This window comes from Salvelinus namaycush, chromosome 42 (genome assembly GCF_016432855.1).
Source record: "Salvelinus namaycush isolate Seneca chromosome 42, SaNama_1.0, whole genome shotgun sequence".
Taxonomy (NCBI): domain Eukaryota; kingdom Metazoa; phylum Chordata; class Actinopteri; order Salmoniformes; family Salmonidae; genus Salvelinus; species Salvelinus namaycush.
This window is the reverse complement of record NC_052348.1, coordinates 17,445,141-17,459,890: the sequence shown is the minus strand read 5'-3', so window position 1 is coordinate 17,459,890 and position 14,750 is coordinate 17,445,141. Positions and strand designations below refer to the sequence as shown.

The 14,750-nt window shown below is 41.9% G+C and overlaps 1 protein-coding gene across 1 annotated transcript in view; it reads left to right on the top strand.

Annotated features, from left to right (window-relative positions):
- The first annotated feature begins 7,551 nt into the window (after positions 1-7,551).
- Positions 7,552-14,750, top strand: part of LOC120034764 (lymphoid enhancer-binding factor 1-like) — a 45,772-nt gene continuing 38,573 nt past the window's right edge. Inside the window, exons 1-3 of the mRNA XM_038981367.1 lie at positions 7,552-8,384; positions 10,488-10,554; positions 12,082-12,209. Coding sequence (XP_038837295.1) covers positions 8,184-8,384; positions 10,488-10,554; positions 12,082-12,209 — 396 coding nt within the window. The 5' untranslated portion in view covers positions 7,552-8,183. The remainder of the gene's footprint in view (positions 8,385-10,487; positions 10,555-12,081; positions 12,210-14,750) is intronic.

The following is a 14,750-nucleotide window of genomic DNA, read 5'->3' as shown; positions in this document are numbered from 1 at the left end:
ACAACAAACCTGCCGGAACCCATCCAACTTGAAGGAGCTAAAGCAGTTTTTCCTTGAAAAATGGCCAAAATCCCAGTGAAAATAGCACCAAAGCCATAATAAAAACTGCAGTACATGACACTATAAACATTTCAGGAACCCTGAACTTATCAGCAGTTGTTAGTCAGACTATTTGGTACTTTCACCCATGTAGGTTTGGCCTTGGAGGCTATAAACGGAGCTAGACAAGGAAAGGGTTAAAAGCTGTCCATATGAGCCATACAACCTTGCCCAAGCTCTGCTGATATGCATACAGTACATTCCTCCAAGCTCGCATTATCCCACTGCTGTGAAGGCCTAGTGTACTGTAGTGGAGTGCCCCACCTGGGTGAAGTTAGTAGGTAAATACCCTCTCTCTCTCTCGCAGCCAGCCAGGTCCCTTGTTCCTCTCACAGCACCTGGGTCAACCAAGTGTTAATCTGCCTATTCGTCTTCACAAGTGACAGGGGGATAATGCTCCGTGCCATGTGTGTGGGAGTATGTGTCAGAGAGAGAGAGAGAAAGAAAGTGTGTGTGTGTGTGACAGAGAAAGCGGGAAAGTGTATGTGTGTGTGTGTGTGCGTGCGTGCGTGCGTGCGTGCGTGCGTGCGTGCGTGCGTGTGTGTGTGTGTGTGTGTGTGTGTGTGTGTGTGTGTGTGTGTGTGTGTGTGTGTGTGTGTGTGTGTGTGTGTGTGTGTTTGTGCGTGCCTGCGTAGGCCAGTCTGAGCAACGGTGCTTTTTGAAGCCTGGAGAATGTAACCCAATACCGTCTGGCCTGGGAGAGCGGGCCAAGACAGAGGGGAGAAGGAGTGATCCTTACACACCTCTCTCTCCAGGAGAAAGCTTACTCAGTGTCTCTCTGTGTTATGCATCACAGAGTGCTGACTGGAGAGGTGGAGTCTCGGGCTAGCTGAAGTGGATCATTGGCTATCTGTGTGGATGAAAGAATAGGGGGTTGGTTTTGTTTTATTTCTGTTCACTACAGATCTGTCTTGTGTGTATGATCAGTTTTTAAAATGCAACAACATATTTCACATATAGACACATATCATAATAAGGTGTTGGTATGAGTGTGTGAAAATCCTGGTGTACTGTACATACGTGTGTGTGTGTGTGTGTGTGTGTGTCCGCATGTTCCTGTGAAAACACTTCACTTTGGATACCACTTTGGGTTATTTCAAGGTACACCCATCTCACAAATCAAAGTCCTCCAAAAAAATATATGCATTTCATGACAAATTCCCCAACCATTCCCTCCCACCCTCCTTCCCCTGCTCTCCCTCTCCTTCAAGGGGATAATTTAATTTTAATAACAGCGTGTCTCTCAGGCAGCCTCCTGCCTGTGTCTACCATAAATCACCAGCTCACAAGTCTGTTCCTCTCCCCTCGCCTCCCGCCCACCGCCCCCCATACCCCCAAGACACTTTCCTCAACTTCAAGAACATCCACTTGTCTTCAGTCTCACCAATCAAAGAGGAGCACAGAGGACCTCCCCTCCGTTTTGATTTCTTTACTGTTGATAAATGGGGCTCCTTCACTTTAAAATCTTTAATTGCACGTCTCTTTTCATCTTAATTTGATGTTTGCTTCCTGTCTTTTATTTTGGAGATGGCTGCGAGCGTAGAGCTATAATTTATAGATCACGGGGAGTTGTCATAAGTGCAGCAGGTGGAATCTAGGAGGGCCAACATTCTAGTCCAGTGCCAACATTCTATAACGGTTAGGAGAGAAGAGGATGTGGAGGCCCCCAGTAGAGGTGACATGCAGTCTGAGATAAGTCATCAAACTAACTTAATACTTCGCACTCGCTTTAAGGTGATACACACAGTCATGCGAATGTGTGCACACATACAAACACACACATGCACGCAAACACACACTAATGATTATGGGTAATTTCTCTTTGAAGTGACTTCCTTGAAATTAAAATTAAAATAAATGAGATAATAATAGATTTAAGGAAAACCTTGACTGATTACTGTTAATCAGTGTTTTTCCATAGTTGACAAGCCAGTATTTTGTCTAACACAATACAAATGATTATTATTCAGTTACTCAGAACACTGAGAACAATGATAAATCCAGCTACCCACAAAATGTGCATATATGGCACATAAAAAATAATGGTCACATACACCAGATAGGTGCAGTGAAATGTGTTGTTTTACAGCGTCAGCCATAGTAGTACGGCACACCTGGAGAAAATTAGAGTTAAGTGCCTTGCTCAAGGGCACATCAACAGATTTTCACCTTGGGTATTGGGTATTCAAACCAGCGACCTTTCTGTTACTGGCCCAACGTCGTAACCTAGGCTACCTGCCACTCCTATTATTATTATTATAACCTCTAGTAATGGCAGTGGTGGAAAAAGTAACCACATTTTCATGCTTGAGTAAAAGCACAGATACCTTAATTGAAAGTTACTTAAGTAAAAGGGAATGTCTGCCATGAAAATACTACTTGAGTAAAAGTCTAAAAGTATCAAAAGTAAATGTAATTGCTAAAATATACTTATGTATCAAAAGTAAAAGTATAAATCATTTAAAATACCTTATATTAAGCAAAGCAGATGGCACCATTTTCCGAATGGATAGCCAGGGGCACACTCCAACACACCATATTTACAAATGATGCATTTGTGTTTAGTGAGTCAATCAGATCAGCGGCAGTAGGGATGACCACCTGTTCTCTTGATAAGTGCGTGAATTTGACAATTTTCCTGTCCTGCTAAGCATTCAAAATGTAACGAGTACTTTTGGTTGTCAGAGAAAATATATGGAGTAAAAAGTACAATATTTTCTTGAGTAATATAGTGAAGTAAAAGTATAAAAAGTAAAGTACAGATACTCCAAAAAACGACTTAAGTAGTACTTTAAAGTATTTTTTTTACTTTCCACCACTGAGTAATGGAAAAAACCTACAATTTATCAGCAAATCAAAATCTGAAACCTGATTCCTCATCAATATAAGTAATAAACCAGTGTGCGCTCTCATCATCTCATCATGCAAACACTCACATTGAATGAAATGATTACTAATCTCCCCCAGATTAAAAACATATCTCCTGCTCAGATTAGAAATTCAAACATAGATGTGGATAGATACGATATATATATATACACTGAACAAAAATATAAACGCAACATGTAAAGTGTTGGTCCCATGTTTCATGAGGTGAAATAAAATATCCCAGAAATGTTGTGTACAAATTTGTTTATATCACTGTTTGTGAGTATTTCTCCTTTGTCAAGATAATCCATCCACCTGACAGGTGTGGCATATCAAGGAGCTGATTAAAGAGTATGATCGTTACACAGGTGCATCTTGTGCCGGGGACAATAAAAGGCCACTCTAAAATGTGCAGTTTTGTCACACAACACAATGCCACAGATGTCTCAAGTTTTGAGGGCTAATGAATTTATTTAAATTGACTGATTTCCTTAACTCAATAACTCATTTCCTGTAACTCGGTAAAATCTTTGAAATTGTTTCATGTTACGTTTATATTTTTGTTCAGTATATATTCCTGGTCCTCCTCCCTTCATTATACGGCAGCAGGTAGACTAGCAGTTAGAAAGTTGTGCCAGTAATTGAAAGGTTGATGGTTCGAGTCCCTGAGCTGACAAGGCTCTGTCGATGTGCCCTTGAGCAAGGAACTTAACTCTAATTGCTCTGGATAACAGCGTCTGCTAAATGACGTAAATGTTATATATAATATTATTATAGAACATATTAAATGCAGTAGCCCCAGTGTGAGAGACAACTAGATTCAGGTCACAACACAGCAGGAAGGCTTCCGTTTCATCTGAGATCCAGAGGGGTCACTCTTATGACCTCATTAGGAGAGAAATGCTAATGTTTCTCTTCTCTTTTACCTCCCTCCTCTTTCGCCTGCTGTTTTTAAACATTCAGGCTGAAATAGGGTGAAGCGCCTCAATGGATGCTGTTGTCGAGTGTGAAGTGTGTGTGAAATGTGTTGGTGACAGCGTGTGTGTGTGTGTGTGTGTGTGTGTCAGAGGAGGCTGGTGGGAGAAGCTATTGGAGGGTGGACTCATTGTAATGGCTGGCATGCAGTAAATGGAACGGTATCAAACACATCAAACATTAATTCCATTCCAGTCATTACAATGAGCCCGTCCTCCTATAGCTCCTCCCACCAGCCTCCTTTTGTGAGTGTGTGTGTCTGTGTGTGTGTGTGTGTGTGTGTGTTGGTGACAGCATCATGACACGTCAATGTTAGCCAATAGAGGATGATGCTTTTCTCTCTGCCTTGTTAGCAAGACGTGGCGGTGTCCCTATAATTGCCTATCCATTTCTTTACATTTATATTTAATAGAGAGTGTTCTGCAATCTTTGATCTGAATAGGATTTCCGTTCCCTTATACCTTTTGCGAGAGTGATAGTGAACTCTATTTTGGGACCAAACAATTGAGGAGCCCTCTTCAATGCACTCAGCACTCAGGAGGCCATGATCCTCCAGTGGCCTTTCATCATAGCCAAGAGAGCATCCCTGTAATGGCAGGTCCACAGGTGGCTCATACCTAGGCCATCCACTCCCTTTCCATTTCTCGATTCAATTCAAATGGCTTTATTGCCATGGGAAACATATGTTTACATTGCCAAAGCAAGTGAAATAGATAATAAACACAACTGAAATAAACAATAAAAAATGATCAGTAAACATTACACTCACAAAAGTTTCGCTCTCTCTTTCCATCTCTCTCTCTCTCTCTCCCTCTCTCTCTCTCTCTCTCTCTCTCTCTCTCTCTCTTTCCATCTCTCTCTCTCTCCCTCTCTCTCTCTCTCTCTCTCTCTCTCTCCCTCTCCCTCTCCCTCTCCCTCCCCTCTCCCTCTCTCCAGATACTGGTCTTTCCTTTCCATTGGCTACTGGATGATCCTCTCTACCCTTTATGCACCAATAACTTGTTTATGGTGCAGTGCCAAGCATCTGACATTAGTGGTAAGAAAGTGATGCTGGTATCATTGGTGATATTGAACTAAACTAAATGTATGCTTTGTTTTGTTTTGAACCTGTTTTACCTCGTTGTCATCCAGACAGAATGTGGTTGAATAAATTCCACTGCAGAAAAAATGATTGAGTACAATTAAATAGTGAAGCAGTGCATTTTAGGCAACATCTAAAACATTCAACTTTGATATCAGTTCAGACTTGTATTATATGTCCTCATATGACCACCATTTGTTTGATTGTGGACAATACATTTAGAATTTCACTATAGAAAAATAACGCTCTTTTTTATGCATCTTCATAGGATCTCAACAATTCATATTTTAATGTCGGCAGAGAATTAGAAAATTGTGGAAAGGCTGATTTAAAAGGGGAAAAAATCTAATTGCACATGGCAGGCCTATTCCAAAAAATAAATCCATCATTCTCTTTGGCAGTGGTTCACGCCAGGATATGAACATTTTCGGTTAAAAGTTAGGGGATTTTTTTGGACAAACTAATAGAATTAAAGAACCGTATTCTATAAGGAAGTAGAACCGGCAATTTCTAAGGAATGCAGAGCGGGGAAAGAGAGACAGATGATTGTAAACACGGAAAATTCATAGGGTTTCAAACAAGAAATAAAACGTTAGTGGATTTTTAATGAAAGGTTTGGTTGTATTCAGGTCTGTCTGTATGTGTGAAATCTTTCTAATTAACTCACTATGTGTCCGTGTGTATGTGTGTGTGTGTGTGTTTTCCGCTATACGCTGGAATGCGGCCAGTCTCGGCTCTTTCGAATCCACACTCCGTTCCAAATACAAAGCCTTTGATCTGTTTCGCTGTCTCCTTACCCGGAAGAGAACTCTTGCCTTCTCTCTCAGCTGGGATGAACGCACACGTGGAAATATTGGCCCGGTTCCAGACTCATACCAAATTTAGTCACACAAAGGCGAAGGGAGCGCGAGGGGGGAAACCCGGGATGAAAGAGCCAGCCGCCAGAAAGATCAAAGGATGCGGCGGCTCCGCCCGCTAACCCCACCTCCGTGCTTTATAAAGATCTGCCTTCTACTCCAAAGTTATTCTCACGCAATCTCTCCACACACCAGCGAGCCGCAGCAGCAACACATTACTTTATGTTTTTCTTCTTCTCTCTTTCTTGTTTTGTTTTCTCATTAAACATTTCCGACTCGAAGAAGCCCCCATGTTATTAATTTGCTTTATACAACTCTGAGCTGTTGTTTGAAATATAAAGGCTACTGCGCAAACTGTAAAAATAACGATTCAAAACGTTTAGATTGCCTGCTGGCTGTGTATTGAAACATTGCGGCTGAGTTATGCCCTATGAAATACATCATGTTCACGAGGAGTATGTATTATATTTCTATCCAGACACTGCAACATTTCTCCATTGTCCAGTGAAATAAAATCTCGACATACTTTGCAGTCTACTTACAGACCGCTGTTTCTCCTCTGAACAATATCACGGTTAAAGCTACTGCAAAATATACAAAAGAAAATATCACCATGATGGTTCAATTGGCTAAATGTGTTACGGGACAATCTATTCAACTCAAAGTAAGGGGGAAATAGTTGTCTTGTTTTGTGACTAGGCGAAAATATTGTTTTGTTGATTGGAAAATCTCATATGAGATAACATTATGTAACATATTTTAAATGTACTATTAGGTTCCAAGTAATTGAAAGAACATCCGACAACAATGGACCCCAATTTAGCCAAATTAGTCGATTTTCTATCAATTATGCACGCCCTCTCACTCACCGCTCTGATTAGTGGACCAAAGACAAACGTTTGTTTTATCAAAGTACTTTAAAATACCAATTGACAACTTTAGGAAATAGCCGAGGCTACTATATGGGCTATTTTTGCGCGCGCGCGCAAACAAACCAATGGTACTATTGATTCGGCTGTAACATTCTTTGTGCCAACATGCTTTTTTAAATCATGGATTCAGGAACGTTTGCGCACGAATTAAACCACCTTAAAATACACATAGTATTAAATATATAGGCTGTTTATGATATACATGGGCTCCCTAGAACATTTAAAAAGTAGGAGAAAGGTGATGCATTGCCATGTCATTTGAATTAGTTATCCTCAATCACATAGTCCATAGTGGTCACCATCCCCAACAGTAATTCTGAGTGTCCAAACGTCACCCTTTGCTCTTTGTTATTGTTTTAACGTCATAGTAGTGAATCTGTCTATTATAGCCTCTCAGGCCCTACTCTATCATATGCATAGGCGTCAGCTTCATCACCGCTTCGACCCGCCCCCACTCCTTCCCTGTCTACCCATTTGTTGTGAGCTACAGTATGTATAAATCTCCGTACCCCTCGCTCTCTTAGGAGTATCAATCGGTGTGGTGTCAATCACAGCGGCGGCTCCCCTTTCATCTCGATCCTCCCAGTCGCTGCGAGAGAGAAGGCAGAGAGAGGAGACAGAGGACGGGAAAGGAGAGCTACATTACTTACGGAGCGGTGCTCCAGTTTGGAAGTCGGTCCACAGCGTATCGGTTTATAACGCACTCCTCGATCTTTTATATAGTTTATTACTTTTAATTTAGCCGTTATTCAGTTCAAGGATGTATGTTCATTTTAATAGGGATAGATACGCAGTATTGTTTAAGTGGGGAAAATAAATCGTGTTCTACTTGTGGCAAACAGGCTGCACGAGATTCAGAGACGCATTTTTTAAATTATATTTTTCCTTATTTTTTTTTCACGAAAGGACTGCAACTCTCACAGGACCCCAGAACGAGGAAATATAAGCAGAGGTTTTTTTCTACATGCACTTTGACCGTTAGCGGAGCTCCCGGGTGTGTGCCCTCCTCTGCCAAATCTGACGGCACATCTGACTCTCGTGATGAGGTTTTGACTTCTGACATTTTAAAGAGCCGAGCTGGCGAGTGCCGCGGGTTGAGCGTGCACTACACATCCGCTTTTGCCGATAACATCTTCAATTTCGAATATTTAGAATCTGAATCATTGTAAGAATCCACAATACTTCGAAAAACAACGACAAAAAAGGATCTCCTGTTAATTTAGCTAAAACAAAAAACGTGATCGCACGCAGTTTCCTCCAGGGTTCCGAGCGCAACACTTCAAGCCGCTTCAAGGAACATTTTTGGTTTCCTTTTGGGGATTTCGATAGTTCCTCCAATTTGGACAGTGCGAGTACTTCGACTGAATCAAAATGCCCCAACTAGCAGGTGGTGGTGGCGGCGGGGACCCTGAGCTTTGTGCCACGGACGAAATGATTCCGTTCAAGGATGAGGGAGACCAAGAACAAATATTCGCAGAACTCAGTCACTCAGAGGAAGACGAGGGAGACTTGGCAGATATCAAGTCATCTTTAGTACATGAGTCAGAGACGAGTCCAAACAGCAATCATGATGTGAGTATTTCCTCTCTTGTACTTAAGTCTAGTGTTACATGTTGCCAAGCCTTTATATATGCTAGCCTAAATAAATGTCCATCAAATTTCTAACGACAACATATTAATTCAAGTTCACCTGTCTCTAAATAATAGCCCCCATTTCAGGGAAGTCAGTTGGACATTTTATGAAAGTTGATAAAAGCTGAAAAGCTGATAAAATGACTGGATATTTGCCCAAACTATGTTTGGTTTTGTCATAATTAACAAGGTGATGTGTAGCCTAATATTATATGTGTATAATATGACTATTTTAATGTGTAAATAGTAGCCATGTTCTGTTTGTAATCAGTTGTAAACAGAGGCTCATAAATACATCTGCTGCACGTGGCTGCAGAGCTTTTCAAAACATTGTTGACGAATTATACCAAAGGTCAAAACATACAGAACAATTTAATGTGAGATAATATTTTTCTGCAATTCAGAGAACTTGTTGTACAGTTTTTACGAGGTTATTTGATATTTTAAATTAAATATTGCACTATAGGTGATGAATTCGTGAATACATTTTGAATTATTTTGTTAGGCCTATTGCAATATTAAATTAGCACTATTGAATTATTATTATTATAGTTATTATTATTATTATTAGTAGTAGTAATATTATTGGTATAACAATCATTGTCTTGATAAAAAAAAACAATATTAGTAAAATGATAAGTATGCCTACTTATAATTATTACAGTAACAATAGCAATATTGCTATGGGTTAGGTGATTTAATTAAACAATGTTTCACCAGGTTGGATAATATAAACTATGAATAATATAAAATATTAAAGCGTTTTTGGACAGATCAAATCGTATTTGATATAAAACAAATGTTTGTTTTTTCAAAGGGAAATCCAGATGAAAGGATCTTCGAAGGAAAACCACACCTGACAAAATGTAGCACCTCTAGATTACAGTGACACTCATATTCCCAATGTGAAATAAGGCCAACACATTTCTGTATGTTTTGTGGAGATTATGGCCATTTCATGGAGAGACAACACATTGTTAAAGGACGGAATTAAATTGGGAGGGGGGGATTAATGGAAATATTTAGTTTTGATATAGATCGTATTCATATTTGAAATATGAAAGAAATGTCACTGCCACAGTACAGGTTTGAAGGTAATACTGGTAGATATTTTGTTCACATTGCTTATGCATTTAAATAATCTGTCATTCCTTTATCTCAATCATGTATCTAATGCATTTATAAGAGCTGTAACAAGAGTAGCTTACATCGTTTGAGGCTGTGTGATTGTCACATTCCTCCTCAGTGCAGTGAGTTTCATATTCAATAGTAAGTTTAACTTTGTGCCTGAATATATATGTTTTATCTGAGCTAGGCAGCTGTTACTAAGTCTCTAGCTCTGGATGCTGTATGTATACAAAGGTAAACCTAGCGCAATTAGCTGTTGCCATTTGTCATTATCCAATGTTAATGGAATTAGGGTGCCTACTGACTCTGGGCCGAGCTCATATAGTTACAGCTGTCACAGACGCAAATAAGACCGAGGTTGAATGTTAATTGAGAATCCAGTGAAGTTCCGTGACTCTGCTGGAAGCCACCCTCAGGGAAGTGAACTCCAAAAGGAGGTCTTTTCTACGCGTTCCCATTCGAGGGGGGAGGGGGAAAGGAGATGCATGTGGAGGGGTTCACGGTATTTTGGAAAAGCAGTCGACTACACAGTACACATCATCCCCTCTTCTCTATTTTCGCAGTTATTTTGTGCAGAGCACGTTTGTATTGGAAAGCATCATAGGCTACCGTGATTCATTTGATTTTGAATTTGGTTGGAGCTTTGGTTAAATTGGTTGGTGAAAATGAAAGCAGACTGATGCAAGTTAATTTGTAAGCTCCTTAAGGACATAAAGCTTAATTAAGTGGCTCGTTGAGGGGTTGATACAGACCGCTCCGTCAACCCTTCTCTCCCCAACGCGCTCGCCTCACTGTGTATGTGTTCTTAAATCCGGGGACAAGCTGAAAGAACAGGCCATAACAGCGTGTGTGTGTGTGTGTTGTTGAATTTTTTTACGAATTGAATAACCTAATTTCTGTCTCCGTCTCTCACAGGGAACTAGACAATCCCAAATATCCCAAGACTCATATCATGAAAAACACAGAGACCATCACGATGATGGTAAGTGACACACATCACATAAAATATTATCCTGTCAGTTATCAGCATGTTTTAGAGATCTGCAGTTATATATGGGTCACATTGAGCCAAGATAACGGCACAACATTAAAATCAGTTTCTGGAGGCTTGATTATTGAGAGATTTTTATTTGATTTTTAAAGGAAAGAAAGATGGTAGACTGGAAAAGCTTCTACCCACTTCATTTTCAGTTCAGAACCGATCAGTCACACTATCGTCCTTTTTCTTATCTGACCCCAGTTCATTCTGATGCAGAGATGATATCTGAATTGATTCTAGTCAGGACATGTACAAACTGAATGGGAAAAAAAGTTCTATATGTAAGTCTTTTGTGGTCCGTAGGAAATGTTATTATTTATGCAGAGAATTGTTGAACAATCCCAATGGCTGCGGCCCCTTGCCTGGTCATCAGAAAGATGCAATACTGATGCATTTAAATTGTTACGTTGACATGAATAAAAACCTGTGAAGATAGGCAGTGACTTAAGCATGTGGCTCTCTGATACTAGTAGTGAGTGACACTTAATATTCTCCTTGGCTTATTTTGTACACACACTCTCTGTCGCTGTATCTCTCTCTTTGTCTCTCTGTGTCTGTGTGTTTTGTCCTGTACAACATGTTGCTGCTGTGTGACACCACCAGACTCGTTTGATGTCTTTATTTGGTCCAGGCTGTATTCTGACCCCAGATAGAGCTGCAGGTCATGATTGGAGCTCTGTTCTGTTAAGAGTGGCTCTTCTTTGTTCCCCCAGCAGCCCTGAATAGGACCCCTTAAACCAAACACTCCCTTTCCCCACAACAAGCCCATGTTGCTATCAATCTACCAGACACACACACACCACCCCCCTCCCCAGAAAGCGACAACCAACAGCCACCAAATAGTTTGTCGCGAGTTTCTATTCAGGCAGGGGGACGGACCCGAACAAATGCTCTCTCTTTAGGTCAGAGGCGTGGGGAACAGTAGGGGCGTCTCTTGTTTTGACACAGTCTGTATGTTCCTCCTAATTGACGCTAATTGGCACGGAGGGACGCCATTGTTACTCTGTATAGTGCAGCCCTCCTCTCCCCTTTCTCCAAGACATGAGAGACAAAAGACTGGTGAAACGGGGGGCGCCGGGTCACAGTGGTCGACAGCGATATCATTACGCCATCAAGAGGCATGCATGGAGCGATGATGCGATGGTCACAGTGCCAGACTGACCCAGTGTTGTTAGAAACTGTAACTTGGCAATGACCATTCACATGTAACTGTATTAATAGGCTATAAACTCAAGGAGATTTCCCCAATGACTCTGAACTGCTGAAGTTATGATGGCGGTGAATATTGCTGTTATGTTACTTGATCAGACTGTTGCTTAGAGATGTTATTCTATATAATGGTCCAAATCCTAATGGAGATTAATGTGCTTGACTCAAGTTCTCTAACAAATCTTCCATTAATGATCGTAAATGTACGATTTGCACCAAGCCTCAAGTTCACACTTTTCTGTCTCTTGGGCCCGTTTCCAGGGAAACACCTAGACATGTACAACAAAGGTCATCCGTACTCTGGATACCCAGGTTACATCATGATGACTAATATGAACAACGACTCCTACATGAACAACGGCTCCCTGTCGCCGCCCATGCCCAGAACGGTGAGTCCAGTTACATGTTATACCTGTACCTCTATACATGTTATTCCAGTTATACCTCCATCAATCAATCACTTCCACCCATCTGTCAAGTTAGCTAGCCCAGTTTGTGTCTAGTGCATTTTCACTGCGTCAAGTTTGATTCGATCTTAAATACTTAACCAGGTCTAAACCCCTAAAAAAGAGCTTAACCTGGGATTTCCTTTCAAATATACCTGTATATGAACATTTCCATTCATCTTTTCTACCATCTTTTCAACTCTAGAATGTTCTTTGCCTCTCTTCGACCGCCTTCCTAGTGTGATGTAGCCGGTTTGTGATAGCCGTATATAACATGCCCCTGTAATGTTGTGATGATCTGTCCCCTTGGCAACCACCTGATCTAGTCTCCCCCACATGCCTCTCATACTTTCCAGCAGATGAACGACATGTATATGATGTATTATTTCTCGCGTCTTGTTAACTGAATCAATGTTTGTTTACATATGGACAGTAAGCCCAGCGGTTACGCTGACATGGTCGCGGAGGCCTAACGGCAACATCTCATCTGAAGAGGGAGTTTGCGGAAATAGCCAGGGTTGCCGTATGTCACCATGCTTATAGTCCCTATAACAGTATTCATTTCAGGCTGTAGGCCTGGTGGCTGGCTTCCTGTGTCTGTCTCTTTTTGAACATTAGCAGCAAGACAGACGCAAAACGCCAGGGCATGCCAGCAGCTGTCCACCCTAATCCTGTTTGGTGTGTGTGTGTGTGTGGGGTGGAGTTGTGTGTGGTGAATACACCCAGTCTCACTATGGCTCGGTGCCTCCCAAAGCCTGTCCCCGCACCCTGCTAGCACATAGACTACAGGACACAGACATGCACGCATTGTTCAAGGACCAAAGACTCTGGCTTATGTCTGCCTGTGTGTCTGACTTGGTTTCATCATGAAATTCACTTGAAGGGTTTGAAGTCTGTGTAGCGACTGTGTGAATATGTCTGACAATACAAAGTGAATGGTGTTCTCATCTCGTGGCAGCGGTACCCACTTTGCTCTTGTATAGGAGTCCTCTGACCGTAGATATTTTTTCAGACAAATTTCATCTCCAATATAATTGTTTTGGATACTTATGGAATGGATACCTTCTCAAGGACTGAGGGGCTTCCATCCAACCTTCTTTAAATAAAGAAATGACTCCTGTTATTTGGCCCCTCCTCTCGCTGCCTGGACCGTTTTAAACACTCATTTCCGTGGTTGCCGCCCACTTTTTGTTTTGCCAAATTTCCCCATCTTCAATAAATCCTTAGTCGATTTTATGTACGTTTCTCTCACTTATCCAATAAAATGGATACGGTTGGTGGCGGTGCAGTCATGGAAGTTGGAACACAAGTCTTCTCTTCTAGTCTGATGTGAAACGTGTATGTGCTGCCTGACTGTTGATTGGATGGATGTGAAACGTGTATGTGCTGCCTGGCTGTTGATTGGCTGGATGTGAAATGTGTGTGCTGCCTGGCTGTTGTATCAAGCCTGCCGGCCACCGCAGCCACAGTATCTGCAGGCCTAGGATCAGTTTTCACCCAGATCAAAGGCACGTTCTCTCCCTTTCTTCCCTCCTCCCTCCCTCCCTCCATCCCCCTCTACAGTTTAGATTGATTTTCATTGGCCATGGCATTCCTGTGCATGAGGCCCAACTGACAGAGCTGTTCAGAGTTGCTGATTGTCAGCAGATTTTGGGGAGGGAAGCAAGGCGTGAGCTGTAGGACCTCTAAGGAGTTGTACTAGATCTTTAAAAGGAGAAGGAATGGAAGTCCTTGGTTTGAGTAGTTCAGCTGCGCATAGGGTTAGTGTGGTGGAGTCACCACGACCAGTAGCACATATGGAGATTGTCTCTGTGTAGTTGATTCAATAAAGTTCTGTGGAAGGACGAGAGGATCTCAGTTGGATGTTAGACATCCCTTCATCTCTGGAGGTGGTAGTCCAGGTTTAGACTGCAGTTGAGGTCTTTTTTATTTATTTATTTAACTAGGCAAGTCAGTTAAGAACAAACTCTTATTTACAATGACAGCCTGCCGGGGAACAGTGGGTTTAACTGCCTTGTTCAGGGGCAGAACAACAGATTTCTACCTTGTCAGCTCAGGGATTCGATCTAGCAACCTTTCTGTTACTGGCCCAACGCTCTAACCACTAGGCTACCTGCCGCCCCAGGTCTAAAGCTCTAACCACTAGACTACCTGCCGCCCCAGGTCTAAAGCTCTAACCACTAGACTACCTGCCGCCCCAGGTCTAAAGCTCTAACCACTAGACTACCTGCCGCCCCAGGTCTAAAGCTCTAACTACTAGACTACCTGCCGCCCCAGGTCTAAAGCTCTAACCACTAGGCTACCTGCCGCCCCAGGTCTAAAGCTCTAACCACTAGACTACCTGCCGCCCCAGGTCTAAAGCTCTAACCACTAGACTACCTGCCGCCCCAGGTCTAAAGCTCTAACCACTAGGCTACCTGCCGCCCCAGGTCTAAAGCTCTAACCACTAGACTACCTGCCGCCCAGGTCTAAAGCTCTGACCAC